The following is a 27,165-nucleotide window of genomic DNA, read 5'->3' on the forward strand; positions in this document are numbered from 1 at the left end:
CGCGCGCGCACGCGCACACACACACACACACACACACACACACACACACACACACACACACACACACACACACACACACACACACACACACACACACACACACACACACACACACACACACACACACACACACACACTTTGCGCCACTGAAGGCAACGCTGCATGTTGGTTCGGCTAATATGGGACTTGCATATTGCAGTCCTACCATGGAAACCCACGTTGTGACCCTCGGTTGTGAATGGTTTTTGTGTAGATTCGTGTTCCAGTCGATGCCTGGAACTCTGCATGCTACATGTCGGCCGACGAATGGCGGTTTTTACATATTATCCTGCTAAGCACCTTACGATCATGTTCAGTGAGTGTGGTGGGTCGTCCACTGTGGGTAGCAATTACAGATGAATCCCTGCGCAGGCCTGCAACATAGCATCCTATCACCACGCCTCTTTCAAACTCCGTTAGCTCCCTTCTCCCAGTTATTTCACTCGGACACTGTTGCACTAACTTGGAGCATCATATTCCTCCAATTTATACCGGCTACAAACATGTGACTCGTCACATGACACGATGCATCTTGCCCATGAGGGGTTTCCATTGACTTCTTTCCAAATGGATATAATCCTCAATCAAATATATAAAAGTAGCGATATATTTTAGAAAAATTCCTTTTTAAACAAAACGCGAAAATGTAAAAAAGGGCGGCGTGTGGGAAAGGATATTCTCAAAGACCTGAACCCTCCCCCCCCCCAAAAAAAAATCAAGAGATCACTTGGATTATATCTTTAAATTTTGTATTCTGTAGTTTCACCAATAGATAATCAATTTGAGTCTGGAACTCTCATGTTTTATATGTTTCACATTTGAGCTGTCTCACACAAGAAGTCTCAGAAGTTATAGAGAAATATTGTCATATGAACGAGTGATTAAGAAGAGAGAAAGAATGTTAATGTTTGTCTTAAACATTTGAAGAATGTAATTTCTTAATGTAAGCCTGAACTATGTTCGGGTGTATTCAGGTGCAAACCTGACTTATTGTCTGTTTGCTTACTTGGGAAAAAAGGATTAAAACCTAGCTTATAAAATTGCTTAGTATCGTTAACGGATAGTATACCCAAGGTAAAAAACTTTCTACCACTTTCTCTCATCCTGAGATTTTTATTTAATAAGGCGAAAGCGCCTTGTGGCAAATCGTATAGGAAAAATTTATAAGCTCTGCATTACTTCAACCTTGGCATCTCTGGGTCTGGCTCCCACTGACGAGACCTCAATAAAGGTCGAAACCGGTCTGGGTAGTGGCCCTTTCCTTTAATGCATAGCAGCATACATCTCCGAAAGGGGATGTGCTTTGCATTAGGGGAGACACTAAGGGAAGTGATCAGAGCTTACTCCACCTTTACCACGAGTTGCCTCAGACTTGAACATAGTTCAGGTGCAAACCTGACTTACTTGTCTGTTTGCTTACTTGGGAAAAAAGGATTAAAACCAAGTTTATAAAATTGCTTGGTATCATTAACGTATAATATACCCAAGGTAAAATATTTTCTAATATACCTTGGGTATATATATTACAGCTTTCATGTCACTGTCAACTTGTATACAAATAGCAAATCGGAAATTTGAACCATCATAGCCCGTTGCTTAATAGCTATTAAATTTATTTATTTGACGTCAGAGAAGACCTCATGTTTAGTTTAGTCAAGTTGTTATTTCATTCATCTAACATTTCAACTTGGTTAGCAAGGAATCTTCATAGGCATCAAGATAATAATGTGAAAGCAGGCACATAGAAGGAAGACCAACGACAGACTTAAGACTGAAATTGGTTCATGATACAATCCCAAATGGCTCTCCCCCTGGATGGACACAGCAAGAAGATCTTGATTTTTCGATTAACAGTCTTGTAATAACAGTGTCCCAGATGTTTATTAGTATGATGCATCCACATTTACTTAGGTTAGGGAAATGGTACACAGCTGAGAGGATTCCAAAATTAACCTGATTAAATCAGGTTAATTTTGGTTAATTATGCGTTATGTTTAAACGTTTCTTTCTTTGGCAGTTTCTCCAAATTAGCCGATCTTTGGCATGGGAAAGTTTTTTCTTTTCTTTTTTTTTTCTTCCAAAAAGGCAGGTGCCCTCCCTCGGTGAGTCCTTGGACTCCCTGGAGGTGTCAAATAATGATAATGATAATAATAATAATAATAAAAATTCGGATATTTAATACTGAAAACTCAAAGCACGACCTTAGAATTTACAGAATTATAGACAATAACATGAGTGTTAGGATTTAAGGCCAGGAGATGGTAGCAATTGTCTTCTGCATTCCCTTCTCTCAGGGATGTCTTCCACACTCCCTGACTAAAATGGAGTTAGATTAACTCTAACTCCATTTTAGAGTTAATTCTAAATTAAAGGGTTAGTAAAGGGGTCTTAGAGAATGATCTGACTGATTTTGTTGTTTGACAGAATAAAATGATCTCCATGGCAAGGCTGCAACTCCACAGAAACGGCATTTTTTCCAGTTTTGCCAAAGTATGCCAGTTTTTAAGTGCTTGTACTCGGTAACATTACATTGATCTACGTGATGAAGAGGATTTTATTTTTGTGTGTGTGTGTGTGTGTGTGTGTGTGTGTGTGTGTGTGTGTGTGTGTGTGTGTGTGTGTGTGTGTGTGTGTGTGTGTGAGAGAGAGAGAGAGAGAGAGAGAGAGAGATAACTAATTTTTAGTAATAGTTCGTTAGCCTAGTGGCTGTTTTTAGTAATAGTCCGCGCGGTTAGCCGAGTGGCTGTGCGCTTCGCAACCATATGCGTGGGGAAGGAGTGTCCTGGGTTCGATTCCCGTCGACGACGTGAGGAGCTCAAGGAACTTCCTCAGCCATAGACAAATTAGCGGTCTTGGGCGCGGGCAGTAGGGTTTTCCCCCCAGTTTAGCTGGAGTTTTTTTCATCCCGAAATCAGGCAAACCTGCCCCGCGAACACACACGGACTACAGTCATGAATACCTCCAATAGGGATACAGCAAAGGAGTGGCGTGCCTGTTGCATTATTTCGCCGTGACTCCTCATTAGAAGGAGACCCAACCCGTCTGAAGCAGATGGAAGGGAGATATAAATAGAATAGTTGGGTAAAAATAAAAACATGGGAAAAAGTGAGAAATACATCTGATTCCATAATTATGGTCAATCAGATCTAGCAGAGCATAGTTCACAAACCATACTTTGAATTATATTTTGGTTCGAAAGCGAGAGTGTGCTGAAAGTGTTTGTAGCCGGTATAAATTGGAGGATATATAATGCTCCCAAATCAACAATTGAGGCCTTGTAAAATGGCTGCAGAAGATAAGATTTTCTTTATCTCCTTACTTATATTTATATTTACTAACAAATTTGCTGAAATTTAACTACTAACATTGCTGGTAGTAATAATATTATTATTAGTAACAGGATTACCTTTTTCCTTTTTTTTTTTTTTATGCCAGTAATCAATGTCCGCGCGGTTAGCCAAGTGGTTTTGCGCTTCGCAACCATATACCTTGGGAAAGGAGTGTCCTGCGTTCGATTCTCGTAGCTGACGTGGGGAACTTAGGATTTTCTCAGTCATAGCCAAGTTAGCCGGTCTTGGGCGTGGACCACAGGGTTTTTCTCCACAGTTTATCTGGGATTTTTCCTCCCGAAAACAGGCAAACCGTCCCCTTGAACACACGCTTCTACAGACATAGGATACCTCCAGGAATAAGGAGTAACCAACATATTCCGTAGGATTTCGGTTCCGAATACCTACGTAAAATGTGTAGGTCTACACATGAGTGTAAATCAGGAATCAAATAAGATCACAGGATATTCTTTCTTAAGAAATACATAGACAAAAAGAAAAATGAGTTCTTTCGTCCCACGGGAGAAAATCCTAGGTTTTGAAATAAAGCAGTCCAATGCAAGAGAAGTAGAAAAAGTGCTAATAAATATAGTAGGAATTGACAGAATTTATGGGCTTACCCCATACAATAAATTGGAGGATATGAGACCTAATGCAGAGAGTCAGGGAAAACTAGATCATCAAGGGAGAAATGGGGAAAATGTGTGTAAGTTCAGCTATGGTATGCAAACGCGATAAAGATATGAATGTTTATGAACATGGTTATGTATGTGGAGAAGGGATGGAAAAATATGCTTTGGGTTCCGACCTTTTAAGTATGTCTGGGGAGGGAAAAGAGAAAATTCCAAAACAAGACCAAATAGATTACATATCTATTTATAAGAATAGTCTAGGTAGTAATTTATTATGTCTATGCGCAAATGCTAGGAGCATCAGAAACAAAGGGACTGAGTTCGTTGCTCTGTTGAATACGATGTGGCCTAAGATTGTTGGTAATAGTGAAACCTGGCTATCAGAATCAGATGTGGTAAGTGGGATCGAGTGTAATGGGTATACTATTTTTAGGAATTACAAAAAAGATATGAGAGGAGGAGAAGGAGGAGGAGGGGGAGGAGTGCTACTAATGATATTAGATGACTTAAGTCCAGTTAGCATAGAAACACAAGAAAACAATGTAACAATGTCCCCCTGTAGCAGTGAATTTGAGTCTATCTGGTGTGAAGTGGAGGTTAACAGAATGAAATATATGGTGGGGTATTGCTACAGTCCTGGCAGGTCAGTTGAAGGGGAAGAAGAAATGTATCGCCACTTTAGCCTTACGGATACAAAACGAATAATCATTATGGGTGACTTTAATTTTCCAAACATTGATTTGGTAAAAGAGAAATCTCATGATAAGAAAGTAGAGGAGTTTATTGAATTGTTGCGAGACAACTTTCTCAAGCAGCATGTGAAAGAAGGAACTCGAGGTCAAAGAGTGTTCGATATGCTCATAGCGTCAGAAGGGGGTCTCTGTTAAGAATATGGATATTTTACCACCAATTGGTGACAGTAATCATGCTCTGCTTTCTTGGGAAGTATCTAATTGGATCGATGCTCCGATTAAAACCGGTTACATGCTGAACTACAAAGCTGGAAATTATGAACAACTTAGGAGAATACTATCTTTGGTCCCATGGTATCAGTTACTGGATGGGAAAAATGTCAGCAATGCATGGGAATCTCTGAAAAAGTGTTTAAATGAGGCGGTATCTGAATGTATCCCTGATGTTCGAAGAATAAATAGGTTGGGAGTGAAATTGATGTGCAGTCTTATTAAGCAGAAGATCGACAAGATGATGATGTGAAAAAGAATATTGTGAGAATAAGAGTGGGAGGAGTTATGAAATGTATAATGTTGCGGCCAGAAAAGTATGTGGAAATCTAATTCGGAGTATGAAAAGAAATTGGCCATGCAAGAAGCTAAAGACAATCCCAAAGAATTTTATTGTTATGCCGCAAGCAAAAGAAAGAATGAATGTGAAAGAATAACTTTATTGAATGCAGATGATACTCGAGTTGTAGAAAGCTAATAAGATTGTTCAGTTAATGAGTGCTCACTTTGCTAAGCTATATCAACCAGGTGTATGTAACATGGTGCACAGTACTACTGCTGTATATTGGATGAAGAGTTAGAGGTTCATGGAAATGAGGTTGAAGAGTTGCTGTATAACCTGGATAAGAATTTGCCTATATTGACAGTTGGAATATCAGCCCTTTCACGTGTTTGTATAACTTGAGGTCTGAGCTTAGAAATGATACCACAGGAATGGAAGGAATGTATAATAGTTTTATCGTACAAGGGTGTGAAAAAACTGATGTGTCTAACTACCGATCTACCAGTATCTCTGGTGTGATAGTGAAGAATTTAGAGAAGTTGGTAGGAACTTGCATACAGAAATACAATGTTATGGATGAGTTGGATAAAGGGAATTGATACGCTATGATAATGGACTTTTCTACGGCATTTGATAGGATACCACACGATAGGCTGTTACATAAACTGGAGAATATCGGATTGTAATATAAACTCTTGACGACTTGGATCAGGAGACGGTTGACAGACAGATATCAAAAAGTGGTATACAGTGGCTGTGAATCTGCTAGATTTACAGTGACCAGTGGTGTACCTCAGTTTCAGTCCTTGGGCCATTATTGTTCAATCTGTACTTTGACATCAAGCAGGGTCTAATAGCAAATGTGCAATTGTTTGCCGATTATGCGAAGATAGAGAGGGCAATCAGGGATGCTACTGATATTCAGCACTTAAAAAGTGATTTAAATAGGCTGGAAATTTGGGCAAACGAAACTGGCTGTCAATTTAATGCTAGTAAGTGTAAAGTTATGTACTTCGGAGTGATTAGAGTTCCAGCGGCATATTATATTAGCGGGGTTATGCTATAATAAACTGAGGAGGGAAAGGATCTTGGCGTATCGGTGGATAGAAATTTGAAGTTCAAAGGTCACATAGCAAAAGTTGAAAATATAACATGAAAGGATAAATATAACATGTCAGGAAGTCATTTTGCCTCTTTATAAGGCTTTGATAAGACCACACCTGGATTATTGTGCGCAGATTTGGTCTCCCGGATTCCAAGGGGATAAAGAAGCTGCGAAAAGGGTGCAAAGAAGAGTTACAAAGATTATAGGAATTGTAGGAATTAGATTATGAGGACATATTGCGAGTATGTGGATTGCAGACTCTGATTAACAGGAGAAAGAGGGGTGATATGAGAGAGGTCTATAAACGTTTGAATGGATGTTATAGCATTTCAACTGATGAAAATTTTCGTTATATGGAGGGCGGGGAGATAACACGGGGACATCCATGGAAGTTAAGGTTGTTCACAGTCAAGAAGGGGGTAAGAGCTAGGTATTTCTTACAGAGAGCAATGAGTGAGTGGAATAATTTGCCTTTAGTGGTAGTGAGTGCATCCAGTGTGAATGAATTTAAGGGAAGGTATGATAGCTGGTTTGGATGATTTATAGCCTTCCACGATGAGTTCTTGACTCCCTGGAGGTCTTAGATATTAATAATAGCAATAATAATAATAATAATGGACGATATCAAGGATATTCAGGGTTTACATTTAAGAATGAGACATCAGATTTTTTAAGGAGTTTCTGACAACAATACAGAACAATCAAAGAAATTCGGAGGGGTAATTTCTAGGACCTTATCTGGAAATCAGGCGAGGTGATAATAATTATGGATATGAGAACACCAGTCCCAAATCTAGTACATATGGGAGGAGAGCGTATAATAACTAAGAGAAAGACGGCAGTATTTGAGGTGTGGGTTTACACACATCAGCTCTTCCTGCGACTAAACAAAGTGCGGAAACTGTAAGAATCCAGGTCACAATGCTATGCAGTGCTCACTACCGTGCAAGAAGTGTAACAGCAGAGCACAAGATAAACACACGCCCTCTTAGAACAGCAACCGAAAAAGGGGGCGTGTGTTTATCCAGCCTTTAAATGCAAACAACAAATACTTTCCGCCGTTGACAGAGGCTAGTCAGGAAGGCAACACCATCAGACCATCCGCCAGCAGAACAGATGTGGAACAGCAAGAAAAAAACAAAGGGAGAGACTATCCGAAAAGTGGGTAGCTGTCGTATCCCTGACTGAAGACGACATCGATGACATCATTAGTAGCATAGACCTTCCCACTTTCGGACTGCTCCGAAGAAGCAGACAACCTGTGCATGGGAAATACTGCCTACGCCCCTTCCCACACACACACACACTTAAATTCCTCAGTAGAGGAAATCGAATACATGAGTAGTTCAGCCAAAAGAAGAGCACCCAAAAACAAATAAATAAATAAATAAATAAGAAAAAAAAAGGGCAATATAGAAAACACCAATCAATAGGAAGTCAATTTCTGTTCATTCAGTCTTTCTCTAGAAACAACCCAGCAGTCGGAGCAAGAACTCCTGCAATCTTCTCTACAGAAACTAAACGAACCTGAGATAATAGCCCAGGAATAGACGTCAGAGGTGACTCTAGGGGGAAGTTAGAACATCCCTACTAATCCGAACTTACACTTGACACACTAGCCATTAAATAAGTGTGAATTAACACTACAAGAAGCAGAGCAAGCAGCCCTGTTCCAAGCACTAAGAGAACTAGCCCAGAACACTAACTAAAAGCGAATGCCTTTTCAACATCGCCGTTCTCGATGTTATAGGTTTTTTATCGCCAAAAAACTAGATCAGATCTGGAAATTAATGCTCCTGTATAATATACAGATTTAATTTTACAGAAAACGCATTTTTCCAGATACAATAACATCAAGCAATTCATGGCGAATTACTCGTTCTTTTCGTTTAGGAGCTTTGGTGGATCCAGAAGTAGGGGCGCGGATACTAGTCAGGGCCCAGGGCCCCCAATTCTGAGGAAAATATTCAACGTGCTAAAAGACAGAAAAAGAGCATTGGAGATGGGAAATAGGTCACCAAACGGTAAATCTGCTAGCAATTTATTATGCGTCAAACAGCGGTGCAACTCTATTAGCCATTTGCCCTGACCTTAAAAACTACCTATATGGAGCTGAGTAAATCATCGCTGCCGGCGTCTGTGGTAGACGGTGTGCTGGACAGAATTAATTGTAATGCAGCAGCCAGAACATGAGGAATTCAAGAACTTAGAACATTCCTGCCAACCACCAATTAATAGATATTTGGAGAGCCAAGAACCCCAGCACACATGCTGCCACATGGTTTGGTCAGCAGAATGTTTTGAGACTGGACCGAGTTGACGTGTCATGCAACACCAGTGACCGAGTGCTTGACATAAGGCACGTAATAATCCCAGATCAGAGGCAAGTTTCAGACCACTGCCTAGTGCTCTTCAAATTCAGCTCGCAAAGCAAATAGACAGAAAGCCAGGCCCATGGAGATTGAACCTTAACTATCTAACATTATTCCAAGCGAAGCCGGAAAACTTATTGGAATAACATTCGAGTAAAATCGATGACTGGAACAGCTGGCTTTGCCTCAAAAACTCTGTTAGAGAACATTTAAAATCTTGAGAGGCACAAATGAAATTTGAACAATGAAGCAAGTTCCGACAACAATCCAAGAAGCTGAGATGGTATCTCAACAATCAAAGAGGAGTTCCCAATCCCAGTTTGATACACCACATACGCGTAGAGATCAACCTGGAAGAAAAGAGAAGAGGGCAGAGGAACAAAACTTGAAGATCAGGCTACAATTCAGAAGCACGGACGCTCCACCCGAAGTATTCCATGGGAAGACTTATGGAAGCCAATAGAAGAAAAACCAATTAATAACATCGTCGTTGGTTGGAAAGATGGAAAACACCCCCAGACATATTAACAACCTTCACCAGGCATTATAAAGATGCTTTCACAAAAAACCAGCACAAATTCAATCAAGGAATTGAAGCATTCCAGATACGCAGCTCACACGAGCTAATGAAAGAATATAAAAATCGGAAGGTGCCCGGGTCGGACGGTCTAACTATAAAATTCTTTAAGGTAATGTTGAAGTGCTTATTACCACATCTACTAATCTTGTTTTCAATAACATCTTGAAAAGTAAAGATGCTCCTCTCGAAATGCGCGTAAGCTATACGGTTTTCTTATAAAAAGGGGGAGAGAGGCCTCCAATTGCACTTATCAACATACAGTACAAACTACTAACAAAAGTCATTAACAACAGGCTAAAGGTCGCAATTCCACACGTGATCACTAGTAAGCTAACGTACTGCATCCCCGGCAGAGAAATAAATCTCTACTAATAAGTAAAGACAACGAAATCAGAGGGATTCCTTTACCGATATCATCAACGGATTGCAAGGCCATCGCATATGCAGATGACTTAATATGCACGTTAAGGGATAACAACTAAATCGTTGCATTTTTCCGACTGCTACACTAGTTCGGAGAGGTAGGCGAACTGGATGTTAACGTGGACAAGACCAAATGCTTACATATCAACAGACAAATTGGTGCAGAAAACCAAAGCTGTACTCTTTGAATGGGCCATAGATCAGCTTTCTTTCCCTGCAAAAACAATCATCATCAAAGTAGTGGCATTACCGGTGATTATGCACATCAATTAACCAGTATTACAGAAGCCATTGAAGATCTATACAAACCATTGCTCTCCTCCTCCTTCTTCTGGGGTTACAGAAGATGCAGTATGCTGCCATCTCTATCTTCCGGTGGACAAAGGAAATGCAGAATTGCCGATGCTTAAACATCGATACACAGCCAACAGCATCAGGATCATAAAAAAATCTTGGCTTCCAATTATTTAAACAACAGCATCCTGCGACACCAATTAGGTTTTTCGCTGCCGATTTTTGGAGTAGATAACTACAAAAATCGGCAGTGAGGTAAAGAAATTCTAAATAAATAAAGGAATGACCTCCACAAACGCCAAGAAAAAAGAGACAGTAGACCACCACCTTCTACTACTATGCAACTGCACAACAGATTTGGAGAAGCGTGAACGTGACACTACAACTTTCAAATTTATGTCCGAGAGGTAATATTGCTATCTTTCTCACCTCGAGTCATTAAGAAAACTAAATTATACATGGTTCTAGTTACAGAATTAAATTATCATATTTGGAAAAACCAGAGGAAAAATATTGGCTTGACTCTGCAAATCAAAAGGCACAGTGACATCATTGGGGTCTTCACTCATTCCCTGGTTGCATTCATTTTGGAGAAATCATTGTTGGGAATAACAGAATTCGCAGTGGTGCGTTCCATCCATCCTATGTAAGTTAGATCAAGGTAAGAACAGTATTCAGGTTTTACTTCCTCTTACTTAAGAAAATACTACCAGCAACGTCAGTTCAAAGAGGAAGTGCCACATAAACCTGAGCTGCGGAGGCCAACGCAAAGTCTATGCAAGTATAGATCATGCGAACCATATCAGGGAGACGAGACTACGTCACAAAATTAAGTTATGATTTAATTACAGTTACTAAGATCTAAGAGAGAACCGAGGGGGTTTGAAAGAGGCATTGCGATAGGATATCATGTTGCAGTTCTATTTGTTCAGTGAACTGTTGACAAACTGGACCATTCTAGGTTAACAATCAGTAATACAATACTAAGATGGAAGCACAGGGAGTCAAATGCAAGTGCTACCCACAGTGGACAACCCTCAACAAAATTCTTTTTATGTCATCTCAGGAATGTTCAAAATGTTATAGATACTTTTTAAGTTTATGACAAACATATACAGTAAAACCCCTTTTTTACACTTTTGAGGGGACTGATGGAAAAAAGTGTAAATAGCAGGAAATGTAAAAAAACATTAAAAAAAGGCTAAAAGATGACTTACTGCTAGTATGTGAGTCTACATACTAGATTACAAAATTTAATAACTGAAAATAAATGAATTTACAATTACTTACATTTATCTATTTAAAAAAATATTTAATTGTTGATTGTTTTTCCTTTTCGTTTTCTTTTTTTTTTTGACATAGCGCCAGATTGCTTTGCATTGAGTTCAATGTTTGATTGTTTTTTTATTATCGTGTTCAAAGTGGACACGGAGAGTCCAAGATCTTTTGCTAAATGCACACGTTCCGGCATGCCAATCTACACGTCGCAGAATTGCCATCTTTTCTTCTACCGAAATACATTTTCTTTTTTTTCCCTCCATGTTACTAACATGGATAATCCACTACTGCAACTTGAAAGCAACTTTCACACGCTAAATTACGTAGCAGAAATTCTGCAATATCAATTCATACTGTGATTGAAAAATCACGGTATCGCTCATCATTAATTACATTACTGCTGCAAGCATGCAGGTCACCGTGATGGCGGCAGCGAAACTACAGCCGAAAGCAACGCCATCTGGGAACTGAAATGCGCAGATTTTCGCAGAAATCGATTCGAAAATCAGTATTGCCACCCGAGAAAAAAACGCAAATCACGGGAAATAACGTCCACATCAAGTTGTTAATGGCGAGAAAACAATATATCGTAAGAATAGGCCTTAAGACGGGACCAACGGAAAACAACGTAAATGGCAAGAAAACGTAAATTGCGGGAACGTAAAACGGGGTTTTACTGTACTCTTCACAACTGAAACTTATTGATGTTCATCCCCCCCCCCCAAAAAAAATACATAAACTAGATTTTGGATGTAAAATAGAGAACCAAACTGTGAGATGCTTAGCCTCTCACATTTATTTAATTCTTAGATATTGTCAGTAAGAAGATAATAAATAAGTACCAATCAGCAGTGTGATCCTTTATTTCTTTATAATGAAGGGAACTGTGAAAAGTGTTGCAACAGGGCAGAAAAGTAAATAAAAATTAATCCATGGACAACTGAATCATATGCTCGTGTTAAAGATTTAAATTGCAAAAAAAAAAAAAAAAAAATTGACAGTCTTCTTTGATTATGACAGCATGATTGGCATTTACTTCTAAAAAATATATATTTATGTACACCATAAATAGTTTTGAATTTTTTTTTTCTAATGTGCAAAAATCCTTATGGCAACAGTATTAAAAAAAATGATAAAGGCCATTGTGACAAAAAAGGGACAAAAAAAAAGCCCCAAAATATTCTTAAGTCCTCCGAATTAAATCTCAAGGCTTATTTATTCATTCTTGTAATAACTACCCAGGTTTTCATAAAATCCCAGAATAAAAAAAAAAAAAAGCAATATGGAAAAATGCAAATATGGGAACTTCAAAATCAGTCACAATACCTTCCTTAGGTAAATGGATGGATGGATGTATATATATATATATATATATATATATCCTTAAAATCTTAAATCCTTAAAAAATAACCAAGACATAATCACGAAAGCAGATAAAGGCAATGCCACTGTCCTTTTAGACTGTACAACATACATTGAAAAAATGAAACATTTGATATCGGACAACACCTACCAAATGATAAACTACAACCCCACAAAACGCAACAAAAAGAAAACAACTGAATTAATCAAATCCGTCCACACCTGGCCCGAAGAAACAACAAAAAAATTAATATCTCATTATGCCCATGCGCCCAGAATTTTTGGCCTACCAAAAATACACAAACCAGGCACACCACTACGTCCGATTGTTGAAGGAATTGGCAGCCCAAATTATCACTTAGCCAAAAAATTAGTGGTCACACTCAAGAAATTGGTAGGTCAGTCTCCTTCCTACATAAAAAATACATATTTCATTAATAAAATTAAAAACATTACACTCAACGACCAAGATTTACTAGTCAGCTTTGACATAACTTCCCTTTTCACCAATGTCACAATCAATGACACTATCTCGCTCCTACAGAACATATTTCCACATCACGGCCCTCTTTGCCCACATACTCCGCTCCCAATATTTCGTTTAGCAAAAAATTTTTACCTTCAAAAAGACGGTACAGCCATAGGCTCACCAATTTCCAGCCAATAGCTAACTTTTATATGGAAGACTTTGAGCAACGTGCTCTAGAGAAAGCATGTCTAAAGCCCAAAATTTGGCTCAGATATGTCGACGATATTTTCACCATTTGGCCCAACGGCCGCGAAGCTCTAAATAGATTCCTTAGCCACCTAAACAAACAACACAAACGTATCCAATTCACCGTTGAAATGGAAAAAAACAACTCTCTTCCTTTCCTAGACACACGTCTTCCCTCTGGCTGTCTCTCCTCGGTTTACCACAAACCTACACACACACACACACACACAGGCCAATACATACACAAAAATTCTTACCACCATCCAACACAAAAACTAGGTGTCATAAGCACCCTTAAACACAGAGCTCTAACAATTTGTTCTAATGAACAAGCTCTAAACCAGGAATACAAGATCATCAACCAAATATTTATAAAAAATGGATACAGTAAAAAAAACTATTCACAAGATCCTCCATAAAGATACCAGTAAGAACAAAAAAGATTTCAGGAATGCTATTGCCATTCCTTATGTTAGAGCATTTCTGAAAAAATAGACAGAACACTATCCAAATACAACATTAAAACCACATTTAAACCCCCAAATAAGTTAAGACACCTACTCAGTTCTTCTCAAGATCCTCTTCCACACCTAGCCCGCCCAGGGGTATACAAAATACAATGCACATGTAACATACCATACATAGGGGAAAGGGCGAACTATCCCAATCAGACAAGATGAACACAAACGACACATTAAATACCTCTATTTTGGAAAAATCGGCTTTTCTGACCATGCACTCCAAACATACCACAGAATTGATTGGAAAAATACCAAGTCCTTACACCGCACCAAAACCTGGTTTGAGAGAAAATTTAAAGAGTCATGTGAAATGCTCAAACACAACCCAAATCTCAACAAAAATGATGGCCTAACCATTTCAAGAATGTGGAGGACCCATCTACAACCTGTATAACAACCTAAACTAGCCATAGAAAAGATCCCACTACAAGAAGACAACCTGGTGAAGTGTTTGTAACATTCAACAGCAACTGAAAGAAATCATATCATAATAATCAGAACTGTACAAATCCAGAATATTAATACATGAGGACTTTAGCAGTTTATTGTAGTTGTATTTATTTATTTATTTATTTATATTTTATTTATTTTTATTTATCACTAGAGGTCAGGCTAGGGAAAAGGATTAATTAGCTACGTAGCTTTAGTTTACCAGTATACGGAGCTAGAGCATGTAGCTTAGTTCCTTATACACTTGTATCCTTCCGATGATGACCTCAATACAGGGGTCGAAACGTCAAGTTTTATTTTATTAGTAATTAATAAAATAATCTGTTCAACAAGTGTTTTTGTGTCCCTAAATTTATAAATATGAATGCTGATCACCGCATTTATGGAAAGGATATATATATATATATATAATATTGCTGCTTCTTTTGCACATTATATTGTATCCTTTTACAAGAAAACTAGCTTATGCAATATAATTCACATTGGTGAAAAAAATATCTCAAACTGTATTGACCAAAGAATAGCCTTTCTTTCATGTTAAATTCAGCTTAATTTCAAATTTTATTAAAAATTATGAATAATGGTCAAATACTTAAGATTTCCTCATATCGGTAATGCAAAAATCAAAGGGTACTTTTACTTCCATAAATAAAAGAGCAAACTATAAACATCTGACTAGAAACTAGAAATTACTCACTGCTATAACTAAAAGGCTAGACTACTTTCAAGAATTTTTACAAAAAAGCTTTAAAACTGTTTAATACTAAATTCAAACAGAAAACTTATTGCTATGAAATTCAGGCAAGTTACCAAAAATTTGTTTCATTATTATTCTCATTAGATTTCTTCCAACCAAAGTTAGCGACATAAGTAATGAACATAAGGAAAATTCACAAATATATCTTTGTACATGAGGTCATCTTGGGAAATAGAATCCATATATATTTTAGAATACTGAAAGATTAGAGATACCAAGCCATTACAAATGAACAACAAAAACTATAAAACTGAAATTTCATATGAATTAAAATACATCTCTAAATAATTATCTACACTTTGTATTCTTGTATATATAAAATTATTTGTAAAACACTTTATAACACTTTACACATGCTTACTTGAATGTTTCGTACTTTTTTAGCAGTGCATCAGAAGAATGTTTACATATTCCCAGTACATTTCATTAGGTATAGTATTTTCTTTATGACATAGCAGCATTTACCAAAGTGGGATAGCTCAGTAAATGGTCCTTGTAAAGCAATTAGTCCTCAGAAAATATAAAAATTCATATATGGCATGTGAGCTGTAGACAGGAAAATCAAGTTATAAAGGATAAAAAGTAAAATTATTCAGGTTTAAATCCACTGCCTAACCATTATAAGATGACTAAATTATCAGATATTGTCACCAGTATTATAAATCTACTTATTTAATTCAGCAAACTATGTATAAAAATGTGTATACAATGTTGAACTACAAAAAAATTTAACTGAAAAATACTAGTCCATAGCAATGTAATGTTTGGTAAATAATGGTCTGTATGTTTTTTTTTTTTTTTGCTTGAAAATATCCAAATATGACATTAAAATAATGAAATTAATTAGTGAAACAGCATAATCAGTATGCTTTTGTGTGTGTGCAGTGTGTAAACATGTCAACTCTGTATATGAAACTTGCACAGTGCTTTCAGAGTTCAGCTATATACTGATGGACTACGGTATAAATACCATTAATAGCAGGTTAGTGACTTGGTATTACTTGAGTCTCTTTTCAATTATGACTTCTTTTTTTTTATATATATAGTTTTTTTTTTCTTTAAGTCAGGCATTGCTTACAAAATTCTTTTTCCTATTTTTATTTCTTGAATTCCAAATGGGATTTTTTTTTTAACTTGTGCCTAGGAAAAGTTACAAACTTATAGATCTTTAGTACAATTTCCCCCAATTGTACTTATTGGGGGGACGGAATTATTTTTTTTCACTAATTTTCTATATATTTTGTATTTTTATTTTATTTTTTTACATAATCAGGAAACCTTTCTCTAGAGACCAAACTGACACTGGTCTCACATCAAGCAATGAAATTCATCTCCCATTTAAAGACATTCACCAACATCCATGCCCAAAGAATTGACGAGTAGATGTTCTACTCGTCAACCATCAACGAAATGTTTTTCTTCTATTACAAACTATCTTGTTTATCTTTGTAAATGATAAGACCTGTCTGTCTCATTTACATTTTCAAGAGCCCAGAGTGAGAGCTCACTTCATTTACTCCAGCTTTTGTTGGATAGCTGAAATACACTCAAAGCAGCTCATTATAATTAAAATGTACATATGTAATTAATTAAAATAACGCTTCAAATTATTACATCTGAATGTTTCCTCTTTCTATGTAAATGGCTGCTAAACTTTGCACTAAAGCTAACAATGAAAGGTGACCTTGAAATAACTCAGATCTTTCAATGGCCGTACAAAATCTCTTAATTGAATGAGTGGGTGTAATCATCTGGCGGTCAGAATTCATATATATATATATATATAAAACATCTGGTATGAATGCTTAGACATTGATTAGTACTCATGTTGTTGCTTAATGAAGAAAACACATCTCAAATTAATAATTCAGTAACCACATTTATTTAACTATTTATTTAACTAATCATTATTATTTATAAGTCAATATTTTGCCTTGGTTACCAAGGCATCTTCATGGGCACAAAAAACATTAAGTATGCACACGCAAGCACAGGAAGGCAAAAAGATTTCAAAAAATATCCATACGCTCAGTGAGGAATGCAGGAGCCATCATCATCAAATTCCTGCCATGTACCCTCAAGGGGTGTACAGGATATGACAGTACTAGATGAAAAAATTACATCATTACTAACTTCCTATCTACAATTTTCCTTCAAATCAGTCTGTTACTTGCAGGAATGCAGGAGCCAACCTTTTGAAATCAGTCTTGTGTATGTCTTCCTGTTGGTGTATCCACGTATGTTTGGTGTTTCTTTGTGCCCGTGAAGATGCCTTGGCTTATAATATAATTAGCTAAATAAATTACTAAAAGAGCCAAGCGGCTTCATTTTGGCAATCTAAAATTACATAAGCAAAGTGGATATTAAATGCAACATTATTTCAAAGCCAAATGTCTGTGGAAACTATGTAAGTTTCACAAGTTGGTCTGAGAGCTTACAAGAATACAACCCTTGGCAACCTTGAGTTGCCTTAGAATGGATGCTGCCCAAGCATTCATATATTCGCCTTTTATTAGTCCACTTGAAGGTTTCACTGGCCTGACAGCTGTTTTGAACTGGTTGGTTCTCTTCAGAGACCAGGCAGAAGAGAGCAAAAAACTCTTGTTTAGTACTAGGGAAATCGAAATGTCAGAGAAATGTACTTTTAAGTAGTCTATACCAAGGCAACTCACAGTTGCTGAGGATTGTATTGTCATAAGTTCTACAAACATTCAGCTTTGAAATAATGTTGGATTTAATGGCTAAATAAATTTAGTTAACTATTAATTTTATGCATGTGTTTTCTCCATTAAACATCAACATGAGCATATATAAAACAGTTGTAAACTTTGCATTATTAGTCATTTCATACTCTTTGAATGAGTTATGATGTAAACAAACATTGTCAATTTTGCATTATTATTATTATTTACATCATTAGACATTTACTTTTCAAATCCTGCGCAATGGCTTTCTATGGAGACATATTTCTGATGTAAGCAGGATAAATACTTTGAAAATCTTCCATTTACTGTTGAAAAACAAAATATACACAAAAAAATTGTCTATCAGAGTAACATCTCTTAGAAGGAATGCAGGAAAAAAAGTGACATATTTAGCATCATAATTGTAAATAACTTGTTTTTAAATAGGAAGATATATGCATAATATGTATTTTATAAATATATGACATAAATATGTACTATTTCAAAATTTTGTATTGCAATGTTGATGTCTTTCTGATGATTTTGTTTTCATAGTTCCACACCACTTAGAATTAACAAGCTGAGAGAGAGAAATAAAAGCAATTCCTAAATCACCACAATAAATATCTATAGATATTTAGATATATATAGATATTTTATAGATATAGATATTTATCTATAGATATCTATAAATATCACTTGAGTGCTACCACCAAGACATGCTCTTATTTTTTTGATGACCCCACATATGAAAATATAAAATAAAAAAATCAGTAACACTACAGTCCTGTGTGTGGGTAAGTGATTAAAGAGAAAAAGGTAGCCTATTGATATGCCTTTTTTAGTGGGAAAAAACAATATGCAAAGATTGTTCCAAAGAATAGAGGTAGATGGAATGAAGGAATGTGATGAGAAGTTTGTTTGGTATGTTTAGAGTTGGACAGTGTATGGGTGTTGGCTCTAGTTCTTATGCGGTTAGAAGAAATTACAGACCAAACAAATCAAACAACAAAGAAAAAACAAAGTACATAAGAGAGACAGAAAGAGAGATTAGCTATGATCTTAATGTGAACTGCTGATAATAGTAAACTGGATTTCTCTAGTAAAACTGAAGATGATGCAATTGAAATATAAAGGTAAATAAAGGATGAAATACTCTGATCTATATTTATGTAATACAAAAGTGATTTCATTGATGGGATCAAACCTTGATAATTTTACTTCGTAACACGTAATAATTTCTTATTAATCTTTAATGTTAAGAACTAATTAAAGAATAATATTTGAAAACAACACATTTACCATGCATATGAGCAGGGATAATGTTTTAAGAATTAATCATAACAAAAATCTTTTAAGTACCTTTATTTATGACTAGAATTCATACATCACAGTGATTTGGCTAAGTACAATGACTAAGCAATAACATTTCCAGTGGCTATCTATAAAACAATACCAATCATCTGTGCCTCCACCACTCTGTCAAGCCATATCTCTAGACATAATCAGCAAACAGGTGATGACAATGGAAAGATTAACAACAATATACCCAGTCCAGCATATATATATATTTAGGCCAATAAATGTTTATCAGTAAAATTGTATCCACCAATTTGCATTTAAAATAACTAGATTAAGACCAAATTTAATATTTATACACAGGTTAGCCTCACAGACACAGTTTAGTGCAGCAAATATTTATAATTCATCTTCAAAACAAGATATTCTTAACTGCTACATTTTACAACCATATAGGGATTTACTATGTAGATATCTTGCAATTTTTAATGTACACTTTTTGTTTTTATATCAAGCTGTTGTAATAGAATAATGAAAAATGAAATCATAGTTTATTGCTATGGGAATAACAAGAAGAAAAACTATCTACAGACCAAATGCAGTAATGGAATGAGTAAGGATTTTTAAATTTTCAACACATGCTATACAAAATTAATTCAAAATCTTATTCTTGTGACAATAAATAAGACTACTTATCACTATCAAACATTAAGTAGTTCATCATCAACTAGCAAAACTCTCAAGATTTGACATCAGTGGTAAAATTATCAAGCAAGACAAGATGGGTGACAGTAGAGTTAAGAGGAGACACTTTGTACTTATTCATTTTTTATTTTCATATATATCTATATATATATATAAAATGTGCCATAAAAATAAGAAATAGATATGTGCTTTATGATGAACAGGTGAGGGAAGTTCTAAAAATGATAATTACATTAAATAATTGCACAACTAAGGTTACAAAATTAGATAAAATAATACTTGGATACTGAAGAATCCATTTAAATATATGTGCATGTCTACAAAAATATTAAAATACTGGAATGTGTTAGCCTGGAAGAACAGTGACTAGTTTCAAAATATGATCATTAATATTAAATGAAACTGCTAGCAATTTAAATAATAAATATATATTGTTTAAAATGCCTCAAAGGAATTCACAATACTCCACTCTTATTTATCATTATGTCATTCTGCTAATTATAAAAAAATTAAATGAAACTAGCATATTTTATTTGAGTAAAAATATTATTTAAAAAACCTTCAGTTAAAAATAAAATATTTTAACTGTCAAAATCTTATAATTTCTACTAAATATAATTTTTAGTGTCATAATGGATTAAATAATTACACTACTTATATATGTATATGCATATGAGACATCATAATTTCAGAACAAAAATTGACATGACATACAAAAATACATTTCCAATATTTATATAGCCATAAGAACCAAGAATGCTCTTTCTTCTAGAAAATTCTTATAGCTGAGTAAGGCTGCCTACACATCATCAATGTGGTAAAATTTCTCAAGTCTCATATGTATGGGGTTGATATTAAAAATAAATCAATTCAACAGTAGTTAAAAAAAAAAAGGGGGGGGGGGACTAACCACCTTTAATTTACTGTGGATGATCCCTAGCTTATACTTTCAATACTGTCAATGAATTATTTGATTATTAATACAAGTATATGGTTTCTTTCAGAGGAGAAGTGGTATGCATCCTCTACTTTTCCATATTTCATCTCAATTTAACCTCTATAGGTAAAATTAGCTGATTCATTGTTTGCTAGCATTTAATATGCTAAGGACACATTTTATTCTCTGGATCAGTTGGAGACTGATATATCAAATAATTAAAGCCCCAAGGCTGGCTAAGATTTTTATAGAAGAATCAAAATTACTTGAAAATTGCCCTCAAATTATAGTCATAGAAATGTGATATAATATTATGTCCACCTGTAGTCATTAAAAAGAAACTAACTAGGAATCTATAGATATTTCACCCGAGAAAACCCTGATGAACAGAACTATATTCATGTCAAGAAAATAATAAAAATTATTGTATATGTAAATCTGTATGTTCCAATCATGATGGGACTTTTTTCATAAAGATGACAGTGAACAATGTACAGTTTCAGCCTCAAACAAATTCTGAATCAGAGCATCCAATTTAGTTATTTATTTCCATTAAATGAATCTTTCTGCTAATAGCATCATCCCCACAACCTATTTATTCCCAGTACAACAAAAAAATACAAAAATAAATCGAGTCAGCTTTGTGTACAAGAGATTACATATTCTCAATTATAAGAAGATTGAATTTCTGTACATTTCTTCCATAATACAAAAAGATAACATTCACCACTAAACATAAATTACAAAGTTTACAATTTTTATCATCCCTCTGCTCCTTCTCCAGCTCCAAAAAAAAGTGTGCACTCTGGCTTGCAAAACCATATCTCATATGCATATATACATAAATATCCTGTATACATTTTATAACAATAATTTACAAGAAATATATTTTATTTTAAAAAATTACAGCAACACAGCTATCACTGCATTATTTTAGGAACATATGCCATGTTCCCTCTCTTAATGAGGCAACTGTTGAACTTAGAGGGTTTGAAATTCTAAGATCTACACAATAGTTTCCTTTCCTAATTTTTTTCAGGCTTATTAGGTTATGAATGGCAGCATCATGTTGAAGAAGCATACATAATTTCACAAAATATAAAATTCAAGACCCATTAAGTTTAGATAAACAGAAATAATAACAGAAGTATTCTGTAACTTTATATTAATAATTCTAAAGCACTCAAGAAATGCATTCACTCAAAGTGTGTACAAAAAAAAAGTATAATGATGTTTTAAAGCATTATCTGTTAACCATGTAAACTGCTGCAGGCAAAAATTACAACAGTGATAAACATAACTAACTGTAAACACAAAGAAAATCTTGAATTCCAACACTAGTGTTAAATTGATAACTGAAGCTACTAAACAACAATAAAAAAAAGTGCAGTATATCTCCAAAACAGTTGGACTGGAGTTCGGAATTACATTTTCCTGAGTATAAATACCAAAGGAGTAAAACATTATGTAAATAAATCTTTATATTATGTACAGTTTCTGAAACTACACAGTTTAAAATTCAGTATGTGTAATGTTTCATAATTTTGAAACAGAAATGTTACATTAACATCACTTAACTTCAACTGTTTTACTTATAAGCAAAAAATAGGCCAAATGCATGTCAATTTAAAGGAGGAAAAAAAAATCCGACAAAGTAAAATTATTACAAACAACTAGAAAGCTTTACTACAACGGCTAATAAATTATACTCAATCAGAAAACAGTATATTTCATCTCTACGATAGCTCTTTTTATTTAAAATTTATTTATGCACCATACTGATGACAGTTATATTTGAACTATATACCTCTATTCTTCATTGAAACACCCACAGTGGTGCTGAATAAATACAACAAGATATATATAATATATTTATATAGATATCTTTCACAGTGTGGTTCCTTGTATACACTAAAATGGAAATATGTACAATGAACTCATTTGCATTGTAATAACAGTCAAATCATTAAGACAGGCCATACAGAAATGAAAAAGCACACATTGCACTGTACACCTGTGAATATCTACAACTATCCTTGACTTCGTGGATTGTACTAAACCAGCCTGTTCAATTCCAAACAAAAAGCATAAAGGATGAGGCATACATAGCCTGTTTCAGCTACACAAGTTGTTTATAATGTACGGAATACTTTGTCAACATGATCTTTGTTCACTTCCACAAATACATAATTTAAGGAACATTCTGAATTATGCTTCATGAACTGAATAAATATTAAATATGTCCACCTTCCCCCCCCACCATTTGGTTTAAATGCATACCCATTACGTGTAAGAGCGGCTTGTATGCCATACCATTGTTTTCACACACAACTTCCCCTTTACCTACAGCTCTTCAAGTTATTCTTGATTATTCTCATTAGTATGCAGGTTGCTGGAAGTTTGGTGCCCCTGCTGGTGTTTCTGACTGACCAGTTGAAAATGGTGGTTCCTGATAGGCTTCATTCATTTCAGGTCCATCAGGATAGCTTGTATATGGGCCACCAACAGGCATGCCATGTGGTTCTGCTTCATAGCTAGGAGCAAAGGCAGAGTCTGCTCCTTGGCGATAGCGTTGGAAAGCAAAAAACACACAGCCAGCCTATTTTTTAAAAAAATAACAATAATTAAACTTTTTAAAATGATTTAGTAAGATACAAAATAAATTCACCACATGTGTAGCAAAATGATCTCCTAAATATATTGTTTTTATGGTAAATTTATCTTATTTTTATATTAAAAAATTTATAAATTTATGATAAATCTAATGTGACACAGTATACTGATTTACATGAAAGTGCCCATTTAAAAAATAAATTAATTAATTAAAAATGTTTTGCTACACCTATGAAGAATCTAAGTGGACAGAAAATAGCAAAAAGTTAAGATTCAAAGAAATTATTCTCTTTCTGTTTGTGAACTGCTAATATTTCAAAAAAAAAATTGTCAACTTTTACTTACAAACTAAGCATACCAGCATATAATAAATACAAAACTAGATTATTTATTTTGATTTTCCAGGCACTCTCTCTCTCTCTTTCTCTCAAATGCTAATCATCAACATCTTGGATAAATGACAGATTACTGTATTTATGCTATTAATAAACCGGCACGGTTGGCCAAGTGGTTAGCATATCTGTTTTCCAGCCAAAAGGCTGCATGTTCGAATCCCGCCGTGGGCATGGATGTTTGTGTTGTCTGTGAAAATACTAGTGGTGGTGGTCGTCAGTAAATGGCATTGGACTAGATGATGAAAGTAGTAGCTGTTGGTGGAGTGGTAGAGATGGAGAGTTGTAGAATAGGTGCCCTCCCTCGATGAGTCTTTGGACTCCCAGGAGATGTTATGTAATAATAATAATAATAATAAACAGTAAATAATACTTAATAAAGCATATTGTATAAATAATACTGTATAAATGAATGTTCATCTCTGCTCCCTAGAAGAACATAGTTCCACCAATAAATATAGTGCCCAGTATATTTTATTTATGCACTCAACAGTGCAAAGTCTTGCACTTAGTAATACTAAAATAGCAAATAGCACTCATCCGTCTAATCTAAGCTACACCCATGTAAATCTGCCTGAAGGGCCTTGACATCAGCATCATGGTTTGTGACTCTTCTCAATTTTGCATTGTCAACAAACTACAAACTGAATAATCCATGTCAAACCACACAATTGTCATTAACAACATTATTGAATAAATGAACAGGCGGCCAGACCATTGTCATCAATGGTCTGGCCGCCTGTTGTAAAACTTTCACAACAGTTCTTCTCTGAACCGGCTGATAAGGAATGGACATAATATCCATATCTACCAGTTAAATGTTGAGGGTATTAGAGCATCAAAATGTCAATGTCTTTCTAAACTTCTATGAGAAAAAAACATCGATCTACTTCTCATTCAAGAATCACTTATCGAAACCGAAGATCAAGTTAAATCTAGAGCAATAATCTCTGGCTACAACATTCTCGGAATTACTTACAGTCGAAGCTACGGCAACATAACATATGTCCGAAATGGTATTGAGAATGCTGTGCTGATATGTTCTTCTACTGATGCCAAAATCCATAAGATTGCTGTTAAAATAGCGGACATCACGATTGTGAATGTATATAAACCACCTGCAACTGTTTAACCAAATGATGTTGTACAGACATACTTCCGCCCAACGGTGTACTCTGGGGACTTCAACAGTCATCATACTTATTGGAAATACATTCGGAATGATCAAAACAGGGAAATATTAGTTGAATGGGCAGATCAACACCGTCTTCACTTGGTTTTTGATGCCAAGGAAAAATGCACCTTTAAATCAAGAGTCTGGAATAAGGAATATAATCCAGATTTGACATTCGTCTCTACTGATAGTGAAAATCAGCCTCTACAGACTTTCAGACACATTCTTGAGGTTTTTCCAAATAGCCAGCACCATCCCATCTTTATGGAATTAGAAGCCCAAATTCCAGTGATAACTGGGAAAACTTCACTGCAGATCTAGACACACACCTTAGAAGAATTCCCCCAACTTACAAAAACCATACACGGTTCACTGGAGTAGTTATAGCGGAGGCAAAAATACACATTCATTGGGGCTACCAAAAAGAATATGTGCCTGGATGGTCCAATCAAAGCGAATCCCTGTATCGGGAATTCCTTGAAAATAAGGATCCTGAGATAGGAGAAGAACTGGTCCATAGTCGCAATGCTGCTCATAGGGAAAAGTGGATTCAAATAACTGAAAACATAGATTTCAAACACTAGTAGAAAAGCCTGGTCGCTACTTAAAAAGTTTGGTTCAAGCCCCTTGTACCAAAGAAATCTCCTCTTGTCGATCCAAATCAGATAGCTGCTTATATTGTTTCGCTTTCTAGAGCTCCGATAAATAAAGAACATGCTAAAGAGGAAAAACGCGAACTACAGACTTTCAAAGATGCCTAAAGACTACTGCAGCCTTTATTGACTTAACAGCAGCTTACAATACTGTTTGGAGGGAGGGACTCATATGTAAATTTCTTAAGGTCATCCCATGTAAAAAATTGGGTCATCTCCTAAACAGCTTATTGTGTGATTGATACTTCAGGGTAGTCTCCAGAGGAAGCACCAGTAAACAGAGAGTGCTTAAGAATGGATTACCTCAGGGCTCAATGCTCGCACCACTGCTTTTTAGCCTTTACATCACAGATATTCCCGAAACAGCCAGCAGGAAGCTCGCTTATGCAGATGATTTAGCTTTTGCAATCAGCGACAAGTCTATAAAAAGAACTGAAGAAATATTTACAAATGATCTGTCGGCTTTATGGCAGTTCTATAAAATAATGGAGATTAACACCAAATTCTAGTAAAACCGAATGTTCTTGCTTTCACCTGAATAATAGACTTGCAAATCAAAAACCAAAGATATGTGCTGATGGAACATTAATTTTGTTTAATCCGACACCTAAATATCTGGGAATAACTCTGGTAGAACTCTGTCATATAAACAGCATATGATTAATATCACTGCTAAAGTTCACACCCAGAAATAACATCGTTCAGAAGCTCTGTGGTACTATATTTGGCTCAAGTGCCACAACTCTGTGGTGCACTGCCATGGATCTAGTTTACAGTGCAGCAGAGTATGGTGCTCCTGTCTGGCTCAATAGTTACCATGTCAATAAACTAGATGCTCAACTTAACTCCACTCAGCGTTTAATAACGGGTTGCATTAGGAGTACACCCTTACAATGGCTCCCCACTCTGAGCCACAACTGCGACAACAGGAAGCCTTGCTTCGTGAATATAAAAGAATTTTAAATAACCAAAACCTCCCAATACATGAATTTATTCCAGATGCTTTATCTAATAGACTAAAATCCAGAAGACCTGCCATAAAAACCGTCCGTAATCTTCTTAGCCAGAATGACAGTATGGTGAGTAGGTGGGATGTACTGTGGTCCCAGTATCACCTGAAGTTCATAATTACATAAACATCTTCCAAAAACCATCTGGACTTGACCTGTCCAGGAATATATGGATGACGGCTAACAGGATTTGTACAGGCCATGGTGTATGTGGAGACTTACTTTCGAAGTGGGGTAAGATACTAAATCCTCACTGTCCCTGTGGAGCCGAGACCCAAACCATTCGCCATATAGTACAGGAATGTGAGCTGATGGCATATCCAGGTAGCTTTAAGGATATCTTTGACCTATCCCCAGAGGCGATCAACTGGATTAAAAAACTAAATGTTAAAATATGATTAATCTTCTGTCTGATGCTTGTCATAAATTTCATATTTGTATTTGCCTGAATGTAGATGTTTTACTTTCTTTTATTCATATTATCATATATGCGTATCTTATCTATATTCATGTGAATTTTATCTTATTGTCTTTTAACCATGTGCACAAGCCATACGATAAATAAATAAGTGGGAAATCTGAAGAAAGAAAGCCAT

At 35.7% G+C, this 27,165-nt stretch overlaps 1 protein-coding gene across 2 annotated transcripts in view; it reads right to left on the reverse strand.

Moving 5' to 3' along the window:
* Positions 1-19,135: 19,135 nt before the first annotated feature.
* The window catches only part of Syngr (synaptogyrin), a 115,107-nt gene continuing 107,077 nt past the window's right edge, over positions 19,136-27,165 (reverse strand). For both annotated transcript variants that reach the window (XM_090406779.1, XM_090406778.1), the window contains exon 4: positions 19,136-23,326. In XM_090406779.1, the coding sequence (XP_090262905.1) occupies positions 23,105-23,326 (222 nt within the window). In that variant the 3' untranslated portion in view covers positions 19,136-23,104. The remainder of the gene's footprint in view (positions 23,327-27,165) is intronic.

This window comes from Typopeltis vanoorti, chromosome 17 (genome assembly GCF_054136105.1).
Source record: "Typopeltis vanoorti isolate ZY-2024b chromosome 17, IOZ_Tvanoo_1.0, whole genome shotgun sequence".
NCBI lineage: Eukaryota > Metazoa > Arthropoda > Arachnida > Uropygi > Thelyphonidae > Typopeltis > Typopeltis vanoorti.